This window comes from Eutrigla gurnardus (assembly GCF_963514095.1).
Source record: "Eutrigla gurnardus genome assembly, chromosome: 20".
Taxonomy (NCBI): domain Eukaryota; kingdom Metazoa; phylum Chordata; class Actinopteri; order Perciformes; family Triglidae; genus Eutrigla; species Eutrigla gurnardus.
In genome coordinates, this window is record NC_139931.1 from 11,210,193 (window position 1) to 11,233,705 (window position 23,513).

Below are 23,513 nucleotides of genomic sequence, written 5' to 3' on the forward strand. Positions count from 1 at the left end.
TATTTGATTTTACATACAAACCATGAGATCAACTCATAAAAAAGTATGCATAATTAGGCCTAAGGAGGCTTGCATCTCAGTATTTCCTCCACCACTGGTTAGCATGTATGGTGCCTCTTCAGGCGTTCACCTGTGTGTGTGTGTGTGTGTGTGTGTGTGTGTGTGTGTGTGTGTGTGTGTGTGTGTGTGTGTGTGTGTGTGTGTGTGCGTGTGTGTGTGTGTGTGTGTGTGAACCTGTAGCAAAAGTCACACTGCACCTCCACCTGCTGTCTGTGTTCACACAGGGATGTCCCGCCCCCTTTCCTATAGCTCCTTTCCTATTGGACGGCGGGGACGCCAGTGCGGAGCACCTGGTAGTCGGTCATCGGCGGGGCTCTCAGTGGAGCTGCGCACAGTGAACTGACTACACAGCAATGCGGACGAAGAGGGGCAAAAACGAGGGGAATACGCCGTTTTTCTGTAACAACCCGGCGGATCGGGTCTTTGCTTGGGCGTAAGGCACGCTCTGACGGGGTTTAAGCCGCCAGAAGGGACATTATCTGGCCTGGAAGCAGCTCCGGGGCGGATATTTCCCCGACAAAAACCTCTTCCCTCATCCGTATTCCCAGTCCCCGGTCGTGGGGAATAGTCAGCTAAAATAATGATTGTTTGAACACTTTTATACTGGCTCGTAGCGTTTGTTTTTTTGGCCAGCACCGCTTCACGTTTTTTGTTTTTACAGACTCGCTATGGTGGACTCCCCTACCATGAGGAAGACTTTTGTGGTCCCAGACATAAAGCCATTGGATCTGTATGACTGTACTAAGGCAAAAATATGCGCAAGTGTCGGGTGGCTGTTGGGAAAGTCCTACGGCAGTGCAGGTAGGTCCTGGTTCAGGCTGCGGGCCTGCTGAGCTCTAATATTATTTCAAGAGGTCGTGTAAAGACCACCATCCTTTTGTCGACCAGCAATATTTACATTCTGTTCAGCAGTGTATCGGAAAGCACATGCATGTAGGGGGACTGGACTGTGTGTGTGCATTAGCTCAGCGATTTTCGGCACAAAGAGCAGCATATGAAAGGGGGACCGTGCACGGTGCGCATTTTTGTGACTCTGACACATGTCATTTGTTCTCACTCAATGTGTGGTCACGTTTTATAGGTAGGCTATGTGTGCGTGCGTGCGTGCCGGTGTGCGCGCGCGTGTTTGTGTGTGTGTCAGAGAAACGGGCCTCCTCCCAAGGCCTTATCACGCTAACCCATTTTCTCGTATTTCTGGCCGTCAGGCTTCAGTCACAAATTGCAGGCTACTGGGTATGTTTTTAATCCGGTTACACAGGCGCATACAGCACACACGGGGCGTAGATGATGGGTTACCAGCAGCCTGCCGTCCTCTCAGACCTCAGAGTGGCCCATGTGAACACCAGTTTCCTCTGCAATTCACAATCCGGATCAAATAACTGCGTGATATAGCTCATTGTTCACTGGGTGAGGAGACTGAAATGCCATAGCAATTTCGTCTGGGGATTTCTTCCAGTTCTCCTCAATCAACACAACTCAAAGAGACGCTTGTGATGAAACCATCCAAGTCACTAATGCAAAACACACCCACCTAAGAAGAAAAAATAATTTGGTTGGGTGGATCATAAGACATAGTTTTGCCCCAGGTTTCTTGAGACGAGGCTTAAAACAGTGCCAGCTTTTGACCCTGAGGTGATAACAAGTCTCTTTGTTTAAAAAGCCATATCTGGGAAAGATTAGGCCTCACTAAGAAGACACCAAAAACAGGCCTGTTTGGTGAACGCTCCATTCATTTCACCAACATTAATTTCAAGTACACACAGCAGTCTAATGATAACTTTGGACAAGGTGTCCTTACAAAACACAACACAAGACAAAAGACAAAATAAAACATTCTCATCATCTTCTCATCTTAATCACAGACTCAGTTTCAGCTGGAATGACGTGCGAGTTGAACTCTGTTTTACTTTAACAACATGAGTTGTGTGTTACACAATCCCAGCAGGCCTTGGGTCTGGCACTATAGGCTGCTGCAGCCTCGTGTGCTCTGTTTAACACACTCTCAACCACGCCCTCTGGTCAAAGTCACTCTCCGGGCTGAGATACAGGAATATGAGGACCGCTGACGTGTAGTTTTGTCTTAATCAACTTGATTGTCTAGTTTTCTGCAACCAAGATGACATCATCAAGTCCCTTTTCAAAAAACTCAGCTGGGTAGGACAACAGAAGCCAGACCGGATCATCTGGTCCTCGGCTCTTTCAGGTCAATTAACTTAATGATGACAATAGGCAACATTTTAATCTCTGAGTCTTTGCAGTACAAAATGGTCTTTCACATGAGCTGCACTGTACATCTCCAGATAGAGGAATGATACAATGAAAGACAGTAGCTTGTAAGGTTGTAATGATGTAAACAAACTAAATCAATTATGATCTCCAGGCTTATAAATCACCCTAAAAGTACTCCATGTGCAATCATTGTAATCTGAAAGCTGCTTTTTTGGCATGGCTTGGAAAACAAGTACGCAGTTTAAAAAAAGTTCCTACAAGATTGTGAGCTTCATCTTTACCACCATTAAACCGACAGTGTAGTCAGACATCGACAAAGAATTTGTAAAAAAAAATATGTAAAATAATTTACAACAGTGTTAGCTTCACGGTTTCTCTAAATGCTAAAAAAAGGAGCTGCTGCAATTATTTTCCCAAATTCTTTAGTCAAGGAAACAAAGAAGCATCCTTTATGAGAGGAACGGAGATCATCCCCACAATGCCTTGCTCTATACACAGCACACCGTGTTCCCTATACTGTTTGATCCACCCAGTAACATTATGTTTGGACTTTCATAATAACTGTAATTTCATAAACATAAAAGTACAATAAACCTTTCAGTTATACATCTTTCCATATTTTCCACATTTACTTTATTAGACTTAATGCCCTTTTAAGACTTGGTTTGGCTGCTAAGTACTGAGATACTGCGACAATGTTTAATGATCTTTTGTAAAGCCTTAAATGCCCTTTAACATCCATCCAAGGTGCAGGAAAAGTGGTTTGTCAAGGATGAAATGTTGTTGTTGTAACAACTTAATCTTTTAAAGGGTGACTCAAATGACCTTGTACTATTACATTGGAATGAGAGCAGAAACTCTTGATTCACCAGTTTGTAGGTTTGGTAGCAGTCATATAAATGGAAATGTGTAAAGGGAAGATATACGCACATTCTGTTTTCCTTCCTCCTTTTCCTCTTTAGTCCATGCTATTTAGACATTTGTGTGTTTTTTAATTAGTCTGTAAACAGCTTAAATGCCACTTATGAAACATGGTCATCTGTGTCTTATCTACTGCTGATTTCTGTTTATAGCAGTGAAACCAAACCCACCATGTACCTGCACGTCTCAAAACATGTTTCTTTTCCATGTTAGCTCCACCTAGCTACAAAGCAGCTTAGATCACACTAAAATCCTATTGGAATGATTACTCATCCTCTCCCAGTCTTTGTAACTATGGTGAGTCAACAAGGGACAAGGACCTGAGGAGGATGTTGTCTTGCCATTTGTGTTTACTCTTACTATTGTTTTACGTTATGAAACTCTTCAAGACTTGGGTAAACCCCATGATAGGATTTGCTGTGTGTTTCAGGATAATGTGATACAATATTGTAAGACAGGGAATAAGCATCAGAACAGTATAGAACGATCTGGTTGGTGTCTTATCTTGTGGACACTTCTGCATGGGGAAGATGAATGCATCCTGCACACCTTATCCCTCTGTCATCCGACGGCTAGTCTCCCGGCATTCATAATGTAATCACTCTCTGTCTATAGGATGTGTATTCTGTGTACACTAACCTTTTAATGCACGCTCAAGCTGCTGTTACTAATGTTATGCAAGAGGACTGTCTGAGATGACAGTGCTGTTAGGGATGGCATATTTGTGGGAAGTGGACCTGTGAATGAACAGGTTTCTCAGTTCCACTGCGACTGACCAAGGCAATGGAACACATGAATAGTTAGATAAATTGAAGTTCCTTGATGATTTAAGATATTTCTTCAAGCCAGTAGCTGACATAAATCTGTTAAAACGCATCATTGTTTGTTTTCCTGCTGGCTTCTGAACTATGCTGAAATTAGGCAACGGTATCATTGTCAATGGAATAATACAGTCTTAACACGTAGACAGATCTAATGGTAATCTCTTCCAGTGTTGTCTGAGACGTCTAAGCTCCAGTGTTTACGTTGGCATTGACATTTCACTCACAATGAGTGGCCACGTGCAGGTTAATGTGTTAACTCAGCCCTGCTCATTACTTCTAGTTTTTGTGGCAACAGAACCTGCTTTGTTGTATTTGGTGAATTATCATCTGTTTGATCCGTTCCACCACGTGATGAGGGTGTTTATAGCTCATTTCTCCAAGGAGGATTTAGAAGTCACATCCAACAGCATTATCAAGAGTTATTTATTTTGTTGAATGTTCTCCAGAAGTGGCATAGTAAGAACTGTCAACAAATGGAATTTTTGATTGGGTAGGTTATGCATGCACGGATGCCTAAATGTGATGTGGGGGTGATGTGCTTACCTCGCACACTTCTGCATATCTGATCACCCATGAATTATTTAATCTGTGTCGGAGTTCCTGTAGGGTTCCAAGAAGCAGCCTTACAGTTAAGATGGTCAAATCCAGCAGGTTTTACAAACTGGTACCATGTTATTCATAGGGGGCGTGACTAAATGTTCACTCTTCCTGTGACAACTTTCTTGAAATAGTCCCAGTTAAATGTAAAGTAAGAAGGGATGATTGGTCTCTCCCCCCCAAAAAAGGGAGCCAACTTGGTTTAAACTGGTTGATGTCAACCATCTTTGCTTGGATATGTTCATGTTGCTCTTTGTTTGTTGATTACTGTCAGCCACGTGTGGTAATGTCTGTGACATGACCAGCACGCTACTTCAATCAGTCATTGAAGCAGAAGGACACATGGCTGCTGTTATCAGCAGGCAATCAAGCAATGCAGGTCAGGACAGATAGGAGCTAAACACAGCCGAGCTGACTACAGCCACGATGGCAAGCTCCATCAATCTTAACATCAAAGAGGAATTTAGATGATTCTGTGTTTTCTATGAGCAATCACAGTTATGATGTCAACACATAAATTAAACTATGCAAATAAGATTCAGTGATATTCCTGCAACTGTGACCTTGACCGATCTTGAAATATAATTCTGCGTCGTCTTTGTCTGAGGCCGAGGCAAGACCGAGTGAAAATGCGATTGATTGCAAGACAAGTGGTTCATCAAGTGGTCTTGAGACCAATCTTGAGATCGACACAGCTAACGCATCATAATTAAGTAACGTGTTAATAAACTTTGCACACATTTGACTTTTGCCTTCTTACTTAGAATTGTGAGTTAATGGATAACATTGACCTCCTGACCTGTAAAAGTGACAGAGAGGCTGTTGCTCCAGTTTATGCACACAAGCTCCCGTTCCTAATCAACATATACTATTGATGTCAACATCAGCATCTCACTGTACATTTTTGGAAAATTGTGTATTGAGTTTGTACTCCGTTTGTTTCTGTGACACGTGTGAAGCACAATATCATGGCCAGACAACCTCATAGGGAAAGCATGCTCATATCTCTCTGTCTCTCTCTCTCTCTCTCTCTCTCTCTCTCTCTCTCTCTCTCTCTCTCTCTCTCTCTCTCTCTCTCTGTGTCTCTCTCTGTCTCTGTGTCTCTCTCTCTCTCTGTCTCTGTCTCATCTCACTGAGTTGGGGCATTTGCATCCTGTTTTGCATTCTGTAGAAGTTTTTTTGTACTTCTTTTATACGTGTATGTATTATGTAAATATATGGACCTAAGTCTAAAGGTGTACATTATAGTGAGTGTACCAGTGTTTACGGCAGTTAAGTGAGCACTGTAGTTCTGGCACACAGGAGCATATATTGACAACAAAGTGACCCATGTGGCATGGCCGACACATAGTGTCTGACAACTAGTCATCATAGAGTGAGAGTGATTGGGAACGGGGCATTGTCTAACTTCTGGGCAACTGGGCATTTTGTTTAGTTGGCTTATGTCAGTGGATCCATTACACAACTGTATAATGACACAACAAGATAGTGACACCTCCCTTGTAATAAGCCCTTTCTTTTCTGTGAGACACAGTTGTAGGCACTCCTAAGTTTCCCCTACTCATTGCAGGCAATGCTTGAAATTTCAGCGTGTCAACCTTTTCCCCCCCCAAGGCCCTATGACACGTATTCCAGTCTGTTTGCACACAGAGACACAGGTTTGCTGCTGGTTTGGTCTGGATGCAGAGAAACCAGTTTCACAGGATAATGTTTGCTGTGATGTTATTGACGGAAAGACCAATATGAGTCATTAATAGTGAGGGCGACATTGCCTTACTACACCGTTGAGATAGTTTTTCTCATTTGCTTTTGACAGTTTTGAGTTATGTAGATTTTGATCTGGTTGCTTATTTCTGCAGATTAACATCATCTTTGTGATGAGTAATTTTCACTGAAGCAAGGGATTTAAAAAGAGGGGAGAAACGAATGGCAGAGCATCTTGTAATCTGCAGATGCCAACCTCCTGAGCTCATCATGCCCCACTGACCTTGATGCTTGCTCTGCTCTACTCACTCGTATGATTATGGCTCTAGGTAATACACCAGATGTCTTCATCGGCCGTCAAACCTGGCAGAAAGCAGGTTTCCACACCAGCAACAGTAGAACATCCTCAGAACATTCACAACTTCTTCCTATTTAATACATCTCCCTCAATATATTGTTACATTTTTCAACCAGCTCTCCAGGAGAAACTACTGCTCCATGAACGTGTCTAACTGTATGTCTGTCCATCTGTTTTGTCTCTTGGTAGAGCATGTCCCTGCTGAGCTGCGTGACCCCTTCTACTGTGACCAGTATGAGCAGGAGCACCTTAAACCACCAGTCACACGCCTCCTGCAGTCCTCGGAGCTCTACTGCCGGACCTACAGCCTGTTACTGGGGGGCACGGGGGCTGAGGCACAGCCCAAAGACAACGTTGCCCTGCTGCAGCTCCTCACTCAGAAAGGCATCGTCTCCAAAGACCAGGACGCACCAGTGACTGATGCAGACCTCCGACATAAACCCATCAAAATGGTAATGTTATGGTTTGATTATGGGAACAGTAAATGCATTGGTGATGAAAACAGACCAGTGTGGCATGCAATGTTGTTTGCTGTGGCCTGAATGGATTGAGTCAAGGAAAGGTCATGCTGTTTGGGTATAAACTTCTTTATGTTTATGTTTACCACTTTAAGGAGTGAGTGTTTCCTCCAGTGGAACCGGATGCTCTGCTATCCAGGAGTATTTTGAAAATCAGGGGTCGAGTGGGCTTGGTTGTTGATTTAGGGGCTTGTTTATGCTTTGATTGTGGGGATTAAAGGACTTCAAAAAGACCCCACTCATTCATTCGACCCCCATCCCCCACATGCTGCCCCCAGCTGATCCCAGAGGATGAGTGGATCCAGCTGCTAGGACAAGGGCAGTCATGATGTGACACAAGGGATGACTACTTAAATGTCAGGGTGTGAGAAGGAGGGAGAGTCCAGCTTCAATAGAAGTTCCAGTGTAGAACAATGCGAAACAGTTCTGGTGAAATTCAAGAGTCTGCGTTGAGAGAATACTGTGGGCTCGCCTACCAGTTAAATCAAGAGAAACTGGTCTGTCCTCTTAGCCTTTGACAATGACTCTCTCTCTCTCTCTCTGTCTCTGTCTGTCTCTCTCTCTCTCTCTCTCTCTCTCTCTCTCTCTCTCTCTCTCTCTCTCTCTCTCTCTCTCTCTCTCTCTCTCTCTCTCTCTCTCTCTCTCTTTCTTTAGCATACAAAACAAAATATCATCCTGAATTCTTAAGCCAGAAAACATGAAAGAAGCGGCACACTTTTAGGTTTAATGGAACATTCACGCCTTTGCTTCCATCGACACAAAGACAACTCACTGTAACTCAATTTTAAAGTATTCCTACAAAAACTACAAGTTTACTATACAGAATATGAATAATATATTATTATATCTTCCTGAAAAAGTAGCATACGACTCCCCTGCCACCTTTGTTCACGCATATACAGGCTGCTGTGTTTATGTCTCCCGGTATCTGTATGGATAGTGTTGTTGTTAGGTAAAAGCTGCTGTCTACTCACTGCACTGCTGTTGTGATGATTAGCTTAATTGCATGCTTGAAAAAGTGTGTGTGCATCTGTGACAATCTCTAAACTGAATATCATAGAAAGTGTGTGACCATTAGTAGTTGAGACTGTTGGTATGAGAATTTGGATGTTGGTAAATGTAATATTGGGTTATAGCTTCATCTAATGAATGCAGTGAATGAACAATTCAGCCCTGCAGTGGTGTGTTTGCTAAAATCTATCACCGGCCTTAAGCATGTTGCATGGTCTGATGTGTAAGGTCCTTGCTCTTGAAGGAGTTTGACAATAACCACATGCACTGACAGATGTGCAATTTTACACCATGGAACCAACAAGGAATTCAATGGAAAAATTGTAGTCTTATGTAATTATGACTACATTTTCATCATTACAGCCCCTGCGTTATTGGCAGTAGGTTATGATGCTGTGATTTGTTTGCACATTCATTTATCTGTTTGCGTGCCTCTCCGTTGTGCTTGATGCTTCCAGGCCAGACCATGGACCATCTCGCCTGTAAATCCTAACCATTAAACTCTTATTTTGGCTGCTACTCTTAATGCTACATTTGCTGTTTCCTGCTCTGGTATGTGAGCATTCCAGTCGCTGCTTGGCCCCGGCCCCTGCTCTCTGAGCGTGTATGTCGCCGACTGGCACTGTAGCTACAGTGTGGCAAGCAAATAAAGTGGGTCATGCTGCAGCAGCATTAGAAGGATGGAGCATCGATGTGGGTCTTGGCCAACAAACGGATTTGGAGCAGCAGCAATCTACTGCAGCACTGCTGTATATTAAAGCTTCACACACCCATGTCAAATAAGAGGATAACATATAGTGCATGAACATAAAAAGTACGTTGAGTCATGCTTGTTGCTGACATGTTAACACGACTGCCTGTTAACCTGCCAAGCTATACCCTATTGATGATTTTTCACTTACATGCGATACATGATACACATGACAAATTTGATGTTCATTGCTGATCATTTTCAAGTTTGCCTCATTATAAATCCAGGGATATAGTCTTACTGCAACCTATAAAGGGGCTGCTTCTGGCTTGGGTTGCTGCACCACTATCAGTGTAGAGCACCAATGACCCACTCTAGAACACTACACAGTTGGCTCTATGATCAAAGTAGGGCAAAACCAGACACATCATAGCTCACCTAATAATATATTGTCCTACAGTTATTATTATCTTGACCTAACTGTACGCTTATGCTAAAGGTTTTGTTGTTTGTCCCAACTTGCAGACTTTGAAAGTCCTTAGTTAATAGTTAGATTAAAAAATATTGAATAAGAAAATGGTGTGAGCTGTGTTATCTGGGTCAAGTGGGAAAGGAGTACCAATTTCCTCTCAATTGTAGGCAATGAGAAGTGCAGGTCTAAAATTAATTATTTTGACAGACGAAGCTCAGAAATGAAGCCACGTTTATTTGCTTATGATTGTTTGCATGATATTGTTACTCTATTTTAAACCTTTTAATTTAGCTTAAAATGTGAAAAATGCAAAATGTATAATTTTGCGCTTGTCATTCTGGATTTTATATTAAGATGTGGTGTCTTGTAAACCCATACATGCTGGACACATCTGGGTACATGGATAATAATAACTATGATAATAATAGATCATTTTAGAAATTCTATGAGTTATATCATTGACACAAACACTTTAATATCTTTTAACCCCTTAAGAAAATGTAGGTAAATTCATTGACTTTGTTAATTGAACACATCGATATGTATTGAAGATCCATGAAACAGTCACAGGCACTGCTCCTGCAAACCCCAGCTAGCATCAGTGCCTTTACAGGCCAGTTATCATGAAAGGAAAGCTTTGTAGATGGCACATCCTTAGGGCTCAGCAGTGGCTGCCTTCGTCCCCTATTTGCTCTGTGTGTGTGTGTGTGTGTGTGTTCTACTGGTAACTGTCCTTCTGGTGGTGGCCCAGCCCAGATTAAAGATAATCTGCCATGCAGACTGAACGTCATCATCCACGATTGGATGACATGCAAGAGATGACCACCACTGCACCTAACATGTCTCACAACATCAAACTAATTTGTTACATTTAATATTGGTTGAGACGGTAAAATACAGTCATAATTATCCATTTTTAAACATGCTGATATTGGTTCCACTAGAGACTGGGTAGAGAAATTTGTTCCCACAGTGACAAAGTAAGTCATGTAGCTATAATGCAGCTAACCCTCTTCCTGGTCCTCTGTTGATTTTGGATAGGCACTAACACTTAGACTCTTAAATCATACTGCTGTGTTGGCAGGTTTCTGGTCAAGTGAGCATAAGTCAGGAGCTTAGATGAAGCTAGAAGTGGCAGACTATCAGAAGTACTAACCATCATCTTACACCATTTGTTCTGCTTTGGACCTTCGCTGATGAGAAGCTAATGTGGAGTAGTAATTAAACTTATGTATGTTGAACATGTTTGGTGTAAATCTATGGTTAAGCAAACAGTAAGTACACATATCAGTGTGGATATAACCATGTGCTTTGAGAGAACCTCCTGTCATAAATCCCCCACTGGGCCCCAGACCTGGCTGATCCCCCTGTTTGTCTGCCTGGTGGGCACCAGGCAGGGAAGGGGGATGGGGTTAAGTCATATTTCAGACATAATCAGATTTTGCCTTCATCATAATCTCGCTTAATGGGCCACAAGATGCTTTTGCCGTCTTTCTTTGACTTTATCAACACGATTATGCAACAAGTTCGCCAAATAGAGGCATTAAGACTTCGTTTTGAGGTTGTATTATTTTTTCCTCTCCCTCTCTCTGTTGCATCGGTTTGAGGGGTGCTAACTGTTGTGTCAATGTTTCAGATCAGAGAGCCGGTGCTAAGCCAGGGGCACGGAGCAATGCTGCGGTCAGGCTTGTGTTGCGATGCATTGTGGGTCAGCTGATTGGTTGTTATGGTGATCTGGCAGGCTCTATGCTGGGTGTTCATGAGTTGCTCCTTTTCCCCCCTCTCATTAGAGAGACTTGTGATTTAGCTTAGCGGGCTCTCCTGGGTCCAATCCACTGGCAAACCCCCCTTCTTCCCGTTTCATTCTGCGCTTTTTTGTCATGAATCATCCTCTACTCTCTTATCTGAATAGCTATTGTACAGCATGACAACAGGGTTGGCTACTTTCACCGGTTCTGTCATTCGTTCTTGTTCATTTCCTTTTTTCCCCCTCTGTCATCCCATCTCCTTTCACACTCTGACAATAGCTTCAATCTATGATTACAAATGCAAAAATATGGGACTACCATAAATCACTTTGAGTGTTTGAAACACAGCTACTGACACAATTTAGCAGAGTTCTGAGGCCTAAAAAACTGAGGTTAAAAATGGCTGGAATTAATGTCACAATATTTATGAGTAACAAGTATTTTTTTTAGAATTGATAATACACTCATTTATCATCATAAAATGCATGCAATCCAATACAACAGCTCAGCCATAAATTCTACCTTGACAGAGATGACGATGATGATGATGATTTGATCGACTCAGTTATTAGTCGCTCTATGTTGTTTATAATTGAGGTTGTAGTTTCCAATAGTGTTGATCTTAACTGTATTATATTGACTGATGGAGTCTTTCTAATGTTTGAATCAGACACAACTATTCACAAATGCAGAACAGTCACTTACATTTGCTCAAGATTGTTATTTCAACCTTGATCATATGATCTTATTGAATATGTGTCAATTCCTAACTTGTTTAAGTTATCATCCCTGCTAGGTAATAGTGCTGTAATTCAGTCAAACTGTGGCTAGCTCTGAGAAGCCCTAGTCCCTATAGCAGACCCCTTCTATACTGCAGAGGATTCCACTGAAAAGACAGGTCATGTCAGAGACACACAAGCAGCAGCCCTCCACAACTGTGGTGGGAGGGCAGACCAGCAGTCACTGGCTGCAGCACGTCCAGAGAGCTTGACCCAATGCTATCTGACAAGCCTTTGCTGGCATAGCCCTGCCTGCCACAGCACCGGGTCTGGCCAGGTCAGCACTTTACATCAGGGTTGAGTAGGCAGACATGCAGACAGGGCTCATGCACGCAGCTGGACTGCCACCAGCCTCCATCTAGGGCAACATAAGAGGTTAGAGAAAGAATGTCTGGCCTCTAAAGTGGAATTTGTAAGTAGTAAAAGGGAACAGGCACTGATTTGCACAGATTAGGCTCAAAACTGAAGGTTGGAGATTGAAGGAGTGGTCCCATGACAGGAATGTGTTGTTTGCTACCTGCCTGTCCTCTCTGTTGGTGAGAATGGATTATTATAACAAGAAGCTTGCTGCCCTGACAGAGGGGCCCCAGTACTGCTGTTTGATGGCAGCAAAGATTAATACAGATAGGGGAGACAAAAATAGAAGCATCATGCATTAACATATATTGATACAGAGTTGTTTATAAAATAAACTCACAGGCTATTCATTCCCCCTTCAGTCTTTATTTACCAGCTACTGTGATTATTGTGTGAAACTACTGTGAAAATGACAGGATTGTTTGATTGTGCATGAACCTGTGAATTAATTTATAGGCCAACACTATCTGTGTTTACATGTTGTTTTCACATTGATGCTCGGTTTTCCAACATAGTCAAAGCTGATTTTTTTTTTTTTACATATTTGTCCGGGGAGTTATTTTTGTTGCTGCTGTTTTCATCCGACCTGATGCAAATTTATATTTTATTTAAATTATTGTCTAATCCTTAATCCAGTGCAGTTCATATGATTCAATATCGGGTCCATTTACAGTGTGGAGCTCAGATGCATAAAGAACTGTTGGTTGTTGACCTGTGGCACAAACCGAGCACAACTTCTAATGAGCTAACAGGTTTATAGAGTTAAGGCGCTCTCTCTAACTGAGCTGATATTGTTAGTGGTCCATTTTAATGGGCTCCAGCCATTAGAAAGGGCTCTATAAGGGTTTCTCGGGTTTAAGGAAATACACTTATGTCCGATACGCTGTGGGTGTCAGTGTTCGGAAGTGACTGAGATCATTGTTTTATGTGCAGATCCAACTATTTGAGTTGAAGTAATGCTGCATAAAAAAAACAACAATATCTTGATTAGATTTTATATCCATTTGACAACAACACATTCATACACTAAAAATGCAGGAAAGACATGGAGCACCTGTGTCTTACGGATGAATTAATCGTTGTGCTTCCTGGTGATCTCATTTTATCCTGTAGCCTGTTGCCCATGAGTCATACAGCAATATTTCCTCTCTACTGAAGGGATGGGAAGCACACTAAAAAGAAGGCAAATAAAGGTAAAGCAGCTGAGGAATGACAGTCCTGGGAAAAGTCCTGGCATGTTATCATATAACAAATCCATTGCTTATTTAATGACTTAATGATTGTTCAAACACAGGTCCAAAGTTCACCCACATCTACTGATGTGTTTGCTTTTTGAAAACACTTGTTTCTGCTGACTCACAGCAGGGCCTCTGGTGCCCTCTGGAGGATGCTGCTGGTAAATAGTGGTCACGCTGCAGCCGTTAGAGTAGGGTTATCTGCTCTGCAGTAACAAGGGCCCCTGCTAGAGTAGTAAAAATGTCTGTGTCCGGCATAATTGTATTGGCTGTAATTGATTGATGCTGTCTGGGCTCCCTGGCCCTCGCTGCGAATGGTCCTCCATCTGACAGTTCCTCTTCCTTCTCCCATGTAATTGTTGCAGAGTGCTCACCTGGCAGTGATGGATGCCCTGATGACCATGGGAGCCATGGAGACGGTGGCTGCGGTGAAGACGTGTGCTTCTGCCGAGCTACTGGGTGGAGCCTCCAGCTGGGATGTTGCTCTGCTTCATTGGGTTAATGGGGTGAGGAGCAAGCCAGAGAGAAACGATGCTTGTTTATCTTCCTAAAAACTCTGTTAAACCAATGTCTGTTTAGCTACAGAAATAAGGATGCTGCAATTATTTAAAGCAATGTATCTTAAAAAGGTGGCAACGCACAGCATACTATAAATCTGTGTTATGTGTGTTAACCATTTTGTCTCCTTGGCATGTTCTCAGTTGAACCAGAAGTTAAGAGAACGTGCAGAGGGAGCCCAGAATGAAACATCTCAGGCCATTACAGAGCCCCAACCTGTTCAGCCCTCTGTAAGTATTGCATTACACATCCAACATATTTCTTGTCACACATCAGTAGAACCACACACATGGTAATCTGTTGAGGATTATGCACTCAGTGCTATAAAAAGGCACCCAAAGTACTGTGCATAAGCTCACATTGTTGCTTAACTTGTAGGCCTTGCCCACTCTACATGCGTACACGTATTGGTGAGACTAAGGGTAGCATCGTTGCTTGTTTGTCTTGTCATTTTGAGAAAGTCCCCTCATCACAACCCTTTCTCCAGTTTTGTCTAGTTTTTTCCACTGCAGGCTTAATACCTCTTCTTGTGCTCCTGTTTTCCGTTTCCTTGTCTTTTTCTATTTCCTGTCCCGCCTCCTTTCTGACAGTGTCCCACTCGCTGGTACTGGAAACTTGTTCCTGTAAGTTCCCTCCTTTCCTCTGCTCCTTCCCCCTGTCCCTTCATCCCTCCAGTGTCTTCATCAAATGTATCAGCACATATCTGGTGGTCAGGTGTGTTTATTTCTCCATATGCTGGTGTGAGAATGCTAATGTGCATCACATTCGACTCTGCTTAAAAGTGCACGCCACCATGTAAACGTCAATAGGGTGGGTCGCTGTTTGTTGACACACAAGTGGTGCATGAATCACAGTCGCTACTCAAGCAGGCCTTGAAACTGCCTTGTAAAACCAGTTCCTCTGGTCTTTTGTGCAACAGCCGTGTGTGTGTGTTTGAGTGTGAATGGCTATGGGGGCTAACAAAGACAAGCTTCTAGTCAGATGGTCCCTGCAGACAGTGAGCTGTTTGTATATATCCTGTGGTTAACTGTTGTACCTGAACCAGTTTTCTCTCTCTCTCTTGCCTCCTGAAACTCTTGTTTGTCCCAGTTTCTCCTGAAAAAAACCCTTCCTTCTTTCTGCTCTGATTACTTTGCATCAGTCATTTGTGCACCATATCTATCTCTTGTTCATGTTAGCATGAGCTTGATGTGTTCTCTTTTCTGATATCTGTTGTCTTTGTTTTAACATTTTCTGTGATGTGCCATAATGCGGATTCACTTTAGAGTATCCACCCATGTTTGGAAAAACCCTGACTTTGATGTTGGTTTTAACATTAACGAATATGTCAATTGTGTTACATATAAACATTAACTAAGAATTGTGATGCAGTATTTAGTTTGTTGTTGTTGTTGTTTGTTAGCTCCGCTACAGGAAGGATAAGATACAGTCCAAACAAAAGCCCATCTTTCCATTGGTGAACGAAGTCAAAGACCTGTCCAGTGGTTGTGCTGTTGCTGCAGTCATACATTACTATTGCCCCGGCCTGCTAAGAGTTGAAGGTACAAACGCACATTGTAACCGCAAACAACTATTTAATGTGTTTTCAGTTGTGTTGACAACACTTTCCCCCCTCCCTGTTAGATGTTTGTATGAAGGAATCCATGTCTGTCACAGACAGCCTGTACAACCATCAGTTCATCCATGAATTCTGTGACAGCTGTCTGAAGAGCTGCTGTCACCTGACACTGGAGGACATGCTGTACACCCCACAGGAGCTTCAGGTGCTCACATTCACCCACCTGATCATTAATCGACTCACTGAGACATTCACAAACGTATAATCTTTGAAATGCCTGATTTATTCTGTCTGATGGCTTTAGCTCAACTTGCTGAGCTTCCTAGCAGAACTGCTTAGCTGGTTCGAAGTACGACGGCCAGAATTTGTCCAGCCAGTGGACACATTGGGTAAGTGTGCCAGATTGTGTGGGCTTGTGTAAAGATGTGTCATCTTCCTAGTAGGATTATAACATTGAGTGTCTGTTCCAAAGTCTAATTAGGGTTTTCTTTTTTGTTAGATGGCTCCCCACCAGTAACACCAAGTAGCTTGAGTGGTAGCAGGTACAGAAGCTCTGGATGTGATTTTGCTTATGTGGTAGTTTGGTATATTCTTTGGATGAAGCACTTGATTGAAAGATTGTTTTTCCGCCTTACAGCACCTCCCCCTCTATCTTCAAGAAGCCTTTCCTACCCATCTCCTCTCCTGCGTCAGGTAAAATTAAGACAGTATCCTGTCATCATTACATCAAGCAACGGTGTTTTGTATGTTTCTATCATTCTAAAATCTGGTTCACCTTTATCCCTTAATCCTTTTTTGTCTTTTGAATTGTTTTTCGTGTGGTATTACAGTATTGTTTTCATAATTTATGGATATTTTAAACTTTTTTGTACATCTTTTATCCCCTTTTCATCAGTGCATTGCTTGATTTGTGCATCCCTGTGTGGTGAGCATGCCTTTACGTGTCTGTGTGTGTCCCATTGTACTTAGGATCTTTGACTCAGTCTACCTCAATGTCTCATATAGAAGGAGTTGGAAAGACATGGAGCAAGAAACCTCTCAGGTAGGACTCATGTATTCAGTACCATTTTAAACATTATTTCACTTATTTTTTTTTTGTACTTACATTTGTTTATTTGTCTTGCTAGCCGCCCCTTGTCAGCAGTATCCTTCAGCATTCCTTTTGGCCTGGACAGTGATGTGGACATTGTGATGGGCAACCCTGTGATAACCCGCTCTGTGAGCTCAGACCAACTCAACCCAGCAGGCCAAAACCCGACCCGGGTGCCCTATACTCCTCCAGAAGACCTCAGCCATTTGCTGAGCAACCCCCCCGGCTCCAACGGTCCACAGAGAGCTTCTTGGGCCACCCAGACTCCAGGTATTCCAAGGCTAGCAGAGGAGAACGGCCTTGTGGCGAGTGAAACGGGAGAGCTGCCTACCATCGAAGAGGCTCTCCAAATTATCCACAACGAGAGCAAGATGGAGCCTCGTTTACACCCTGATGGTGCTCCTGATGGCTTCTACCTCCACTCTCCTGATGAGCCTGCTAGTTCTACACATAGAAACAACATGGCACCCATCAGCTGCTCTGCCCCTACACGCTCAGGAATGATGTACCGGCCCACGGGAGAATCCAGGGAGTCCACTCGCACCAGAAACACCTCTGAATGTTCCCGAGATGATGACTCGGTGTTGAGAGACGGCAGTGTGGACTCGGATGCATCAGAAGACCTGCCTAAGGCGCAGTCCACGCCATCCACACCGGCTGCTGGCGCACACTCTGCCAGAGGCCATGGCAAAGAGGCGTCTGATAGTGGTGTGAAGATGACCAGCTTTGCAGAACGCAAAAAGAAACAGACTCTGGATTCTCCCAAAGACAGTGAACCCTCTACTCCTTCTCAGATGACCACGTGGGCACAAAAGTCTGAAGAAAGCCCCGGCAAGAGCCCACAACTCAATAATGAGATGTCTGAGCTTGGAACTCGGCTCGAAGAAAAGCGCAAGGCCATCGAAGCCCAGAAGAAACGCATCGAGGGTATTTTTGCAAAGCACCGACAAAGACTGGGGAAGAGTGCCTTCCTGCAGTTAAAGAAGGAGCAGTGTGATGATGAAGGTCAGGGGGAAAGAGGGAATGGCCAGATCAGCACCTCCTCCACGGAAGATCTCTCTCGCTTAACGCTGGAAGAAAGGCTTGCTCGAATGGAAGAGGAAGAGCAGCAGGAGCAAGATAGGCAGCGCCCCTCAGTGGAGGATAACGGTAATGTCAAAGCAGGGCTTCAGCTCAACAAACAGGTCAGTCACTCCAAAGAAAAGGCAGGTACACAAGGAGAGAGGAGCGCTGGGACTCCCGGTGAGAAAATGGCAGCTCCACTCGGGGACTATAACAATGCTGTATCCAAGCTGACTGCAGCTCTTAGCTCTCTGCAGAGTGACATGCAGCGACTGACCCAGCAGCAGAACCACCTCATCAATAAGAAGCCTGTGGGTTCAAGCAACAAATCCTGGGTTATTCCAGCTAGCCCGAAAACCTCCACCCCAGCCCCTGCACGCATATCGCGGGAATCCACACGAGATTTAAATTCAGCCTCCTCCTCTCCATCGCCATCCCGCAGAATCCTGAACCACACCACTCCTCCTAAATCCCCTAAGGTCCAACGTAGAGCCCAATCGGTGCCCCCTAAAAGCCCCAAACACCACCAACACAGTCGTCCCATGGATGTTAAGCTTCCAACCGTATCGAGAGTGATCACCGCACCTACAAACGTGGACCGCATTCCCCACCTTCGTCGTGTCAATCCCTGGCAATCCCAAGACCAGACATTGTCTTCATTCTCCCTTGGCAATTCTGACAGCCTGGAGTTGCACTCATCCGGACCAACTCCTGTCCCTACGCCGACACTGACCCCTGTTCCAACTCCTACCCCGACGCCCCATCCTGCTGATGATACAATGTCAGATTTGGGCTCCATTGACAATCATAGTATATTTAGCATGGACCTGGACGCCGGGCCCTCACAGGGTCCTTTGGGGAACAGGGAAAGGCTTTCACATGGGGGCTTCAGCTCTGGTGCCCCGTCAGAGTGCTCCTTCGAGAGTGATGCCCCTGCAGGGATGTTGAACGGCAAACGCAGTAGCCTGATAGAGATCTCGCTGTCTGCTCTGCAAGGGGATGGGGAGGAAGATGATCAATTACCGGATGCTTTCTCTGACTCGATGAGTGACAGGATGGAGCCAGATTCGAAAGGAGGGGTTGGTTTCTTTTTCAAGGTAGGAGACTCGTTTTTTTACGGTCTGGGCTTTTCTAAAAAGGTTGTTCCTGTAAAGTCAGTGCATTCAGGACTTTTTATTTATGTCTTTATTATTAGGATGACAAGGAGAGACCCGAAGATGAGATGGCTCAGCGGAGAGCAGCTTTGCTGGAGAAACAGCAGAAGAGAGCAGAAGAGATGAAAAGACGCAAACTTGAGCAGGAAAAAGAAAAAGAATTAAAGTGAGACCCTTTTCAAATACCGGCATTCATAAGCAAATTAAGATCTTACGTTAACACTTTTTATTTTCCATACTTTACTAATTACTTTTTCTGACTTTTTTGAATTGATTACAATTTCACACAAATGTAATAAGGTGTAATACAATTATAAAGGGATGACATTTAACAGTCGGCAGAGGCGGTCATTCCAGTTATTGATTTTATAATATCAATGTCACACATTGTAAGTTTTACATATCACCTTTCTGATTTTAGCAAGCCTCAGTGGATGACCATTGAGGGCTGGGGGAATAAGAGTGAGGACAGACCCCAGACTCCAGGCACCCCTCCAGCATCACGCACCCCACCAGTCGAGGGGACTCCTCAGCGTAGAGGAGACTTCACTCGGCAGGAGTACGAGAGGAGACAGCAGCTGAAGATTATGGAAGACTTGGACAAGGTGCTGAGGCAGAAACCCACCACGGTTCGTGGCGTCAAGAAACAGAGACCCAAGACTGTGTTCAGAGATGACTCCGTCCTCTCTCAAAGCCCTGCCAGGGGTTTCATGGGTAAATAACTCTGATATTGTTTGCCCTCCCAGGTCTCAGTTTTTGTATGCTTTCTTCCTCCACAAACACACACATGTATTTGGTTTCTCAATATGGTTTCTTTTCTCTCATGCTAGGCACCAGGCTGAGCAAGGTATACTCCCACTCCACCATGAACCTGTCATCGATGGCTAATGACTCTGGAGGCCTGACTGTCAGGAAGTCTCCCAGGTAACCTGCACAGTGGCAATGGCTTGTATAAAGTGGAGCCACGTAATTTAGCCTAAAGCACTGATCTGATTCTTTTCAATCCCAAATAAATGTTAAAAATCCAATTGTCATATCACAACAGAAGTTATCTCAGGACACTTTACACATAGAGCAGGACTAGATTGATTTTTAAGTTTACAAAAAAACAACATATTTTGCATTCTTCCTATAATACAATAGAGCTGGGCAATATGATATTAGAAAATTGATATCATTATATGAAAATGACTATGATTCAGTGGAGTAAAATGAACAAAGATGAACTCCTGTCGTGTGCGTGCGTGCGTGCGTGCGTGCGTGCGTGCGTGCGTGCGTGCGTGCGTGTGTGTGTGTGTGCGTGCGTGTGTGTGTGTTGTGGTAGCTGTTATCAGTGTTGTCGGGGGCAAAGGTGCATGTGACATATAACATGCACACACAGCCTCAAGGTCTGTAACAGTCTGACTTCCCTCACTAAACTCTATTTTTACTCCATAGCCGCTCACACTCTCCCTCCCGGCTAATGTCACCAAGACGATCAAGCGGTCACAACGGGGAGAAGGACTGGGAGAATGGCTCTACTATTTCCTCCCCTGCCTCAATCCCAGAATATACAGGTCAATGATATGTTTCAAACTAAACTAGGTTATAAAAATGAATCCCTTCAGCATTGTATTGTTGGTTTAATGACATTTGGAAACGCTGTGTCTTGCAGGACCAAAGCTGTATAAAGAGCCTAGCTTTAAGTCCAACAAGTTCATCATCCATAATGCTATAACCCGCTGCTGCCTGGCCGGCAAGGTCAACGAACCACAGAAAAACAAGATTGTAGAGGTAAGCCATCATGCCGTGTCAGAGTCCAACAAAGAGGTCCCCCCCCTAATGGGCTGTAAGTGACTTTGAGCTCTACTGCACTCACCTTGTGTGTTCTTTTCCCGTCTTCCATCTCCCCCTTCAGGAAATGGAGGTGAGTGCAGCCAACCACTTCCTCATCCTCTTCAGAGATACCAGCTGCCAGTTTAGAGCAGTCTACACCATGAACCCTGAAACGGAGGAGATGGTACGCCTCACTGGCATTGGCCCCCGGATCATCACACCTGAGATGGTTGAGTCCATTTACAAGTACAGCTCTGACCGCAAGCAGTTCACCGCCATCCCGTCCAAAACTATGTCTATGAGTGTTGACGCCTTCACCATCCCTGGTCACTTTTGGCAAAAACGCCCAGGAACTCCTAAGAAGCTTGGCACACCCAAATAATGTCATGGAGCTGGGTAAAGATGGGTAGAGATGTTACCATTCAGGGAACCAGCTCCAATTTGACTCCTATTGTCCTCTATTTTGGCCAACAAGACACTTGAGATCGTGCATTACCAAGTTTAACTAGCAGCGGACTAGCATGACTGATTAGGCTTATGGCCAGCTATCAACCTGGACCCAGAGATCCATGAGAAATTGCCAATCAATTACTCATTCAGCCAATGTAGTTGTAATATTTCTCTCATGAGGGCTTCTGATTGGCTCTGCCTCGTCTACTTAGATTGTAAAATGTAATGCCACTGATTCTGTTGGGATAAAGCATCCCCTTTCCCCTGCCTCCTCATGCCTTGCCTTACCCTGCCCCTGGAGTCATTTTTGCAACTCTTAGGTAAGAAAAAGTGGGGACAACCACACTGCCTTTGCCCACACAGTATTTTGGGCCAGAGTAGTTCCCGCCCCTCTCAATTCTGCTTGCTTTTCCCTTTTTGCTGCCTTTTCTTCTTCTTCCAGAGCTCAAACTCTCTCCAGTCTACTGAGACGAGAGGCTCCGCTCTCAGTTCTGATAGCTGATCTTAGCTGAAAATGAATGGCAGGTAACACTGCTCATATGAATGTAGGGCACACACTAACCACTCATTCCATTCAAGGGTGTTTTCACTGGTTGGTCATAACCAGAAAATAGCATAGTGGGTGGTTCCTCTTTGGGCTGCACTGGTGGTGGCGGCGGCGGCTACTGTGGTTGTCAATGGACTTGCGCACCTAGAAACTGCCTATGCTCCCATAGTCTGCGCATTCCACTCCATTCCAACTCCTTCAGCTGTAGACATCTGGATGTTTCTTTTTGTACTATTTTGACATGTTTTTGCTGGACAAATCGCTTCAGCCTTTGGGAGCTGAAAGAAGAATGAATTTCATGTGACTTTTTCCTTTAAAGTTGCTTTCTCATTTTCAACATGTGATGAATTGAAATGTTATCTGAGCTTATCTTGAAAAACAATACTGGAAACGTGAAGGAGGGCTTGCCATGTTTATTCTTACTTGGATACAGCTATGTGTGAAAATGATAATCAATGCGGATTTAATATATACTGAATGCTGATTACTTTGATTTTTTTTTTTTTTTTTTTGACAATGATTTGTAAAAAGTAAGTCCTTTGTAAGCTACGAATAAGCTAGCCTGCTGCTTAAGCATTAGTGAGATGTATGTTTGAGGTGAGAATGAGTGTATGAGAATGAAAAGAATTGTCAAACAACTGAAAAATTGCTGAAAACTTTGTCTAGGGATGAATAAATCCTTTAGGTCGCTTTGAGTTGTTTCCTATTATGTGATTCCCTGTTTGTATGCCCCTGCATATAAACAGTAGGTTTCTTGATGAAGGATCATTCTGGACTGTAACAGCCCTCATCTTCCTCACACAGTCTCTAGAGACTCCATCATGTGTAACTAGGGGGAAGTAAGACGCCAATGTAAAACACTTTTATTGGCAGTGTGTCCGTGCTGTTAGGGAAAACACTTGACCTTGCAGTTGCTTGTGATCAGGTCAGTATCAACACAAAACCTGTGGGGAATAGGCCTTCTTCCTCTCCTTTGCAGTCTTTAGCACTACAGACAGCTGCTGCGGTGCAGCTGTCTTCTTTGAAATCACTGACTGCCTCCAACAAATGTGTTTGAATGAGATTCAGACGTGAAGGAAGAAAATCTTGAGAGCGGCAATTAAGTGAAATGGTGATTAACGTGAGTGTGGAGGAGTGCTTATTGGATGTTTGTATTTATGTGTCTGTAAAGAGTAGTATGTGGTAGTTAAACACTATATTTTGATTCTGTGCAATTCTCCCCTAGAAATCCCACATCACCCCGAGGTGTATTTATTTGGTTTGCATTAGATGGTGCATTTAATGTTTAGTTACAGGTTCTTCTACCTATGTCTTTCTTTTTTTTTTGGTTAAGGTGGTAAGTCTCTCATTCATTTCATAGAAGTTGTCTTAACATTTATGTTGTTTTCTTTCTCTTCTGTTATCAAATCTGTGCAGCACATTATGTATGATAATTTCATAAATTGACTATCCTTGGCAACTGGACCAGAGAAATAAAAAAAAATTACCTTTAAAATCATCATCATCTATGTTTTTGTCATTCCCATGTTGATTTTCCCATTTGCATCATTTGTCATTAGAATTGTGAATTGATTCAGTTGGTTTGTGCCAGTAGAAGATCTTGCAGCAGAAAGGAGCTTTTCTGGCAGATACAGAAAACGTGCGTTCAGTTAAATCCGTTTTTTTTAGTTCACATCAGCGTATCTGGAAATGAAATGTTTATTCAATTATTCATTTTTTTTGTTTTTACACCGTTTAGAGCTTCCTGCCTATTAAAAACATCATGGTAGTGCTTG

The 23,513-nt window shown here is 43.5% G+C and overlaps 1 protein-coding gene across 3 annotated transcripts; it reads left to right on the top strand.

The window, feature by feature from the left end:
* Nucleotides 1–377: 377 nt before the first annotated feature.
* Nucleotides 378–23,245, top strand: camsap3 (calmodulin regulated spectrin-associated protein family, member 3). 3 transcript variants are annotated; one of them, XM_084037464.1, is made up of 18 exons: nucleotides 378–861; nucleotides 6,883–7,145; nucleotides 13,870–14,010; nucleotides 14,206–14,292; nucleotides 14,653–14,685; nucleotides 15,465–15,603; nucleotides 15,686–15,825; nucleotides 15,925–16,009; nucleotides 16,120–16,162; nucleotides 16,258–16,313; nucleotides 16,590–16,662; nucleotides 16,748–18,869; nucleotides 18,968–19,092; nucleotides 19,348–19,640; nucleotides 19,757–19,850; nucleotides 20,364–20,482; nucleotides 20,581–20,699; nucleotides 20,824–23,245. In XM_084037464.1, the coding sequence occupies exons 1-18, from the start codon at nucleotides 729–731 to the stop codon at nucleotides 21,121–21,123; spliced, it is 4,365 nt and encodes a 1,454-aa protein (XP_083893590.1). In that variant the 5' UTR covers nucleotides 378–728; the 3' UTR covers nucleotides 21,124–23,245. The 3 variants fall into 3 exon arrangements, with proteins under 3 accessions (XP_083893590.1, XP_083893592.1, XP_083893591.1); XM_084037466.1 differs by having other exon boundaries at nucleotides 16,626–16,662; XM_084037465.1 differs by lacking the exon at nucleotides 14,653–14,685.
* The last annotated feature ends 268 nt before the right edge of the window (nucleotides 23,246–23,513 follow it).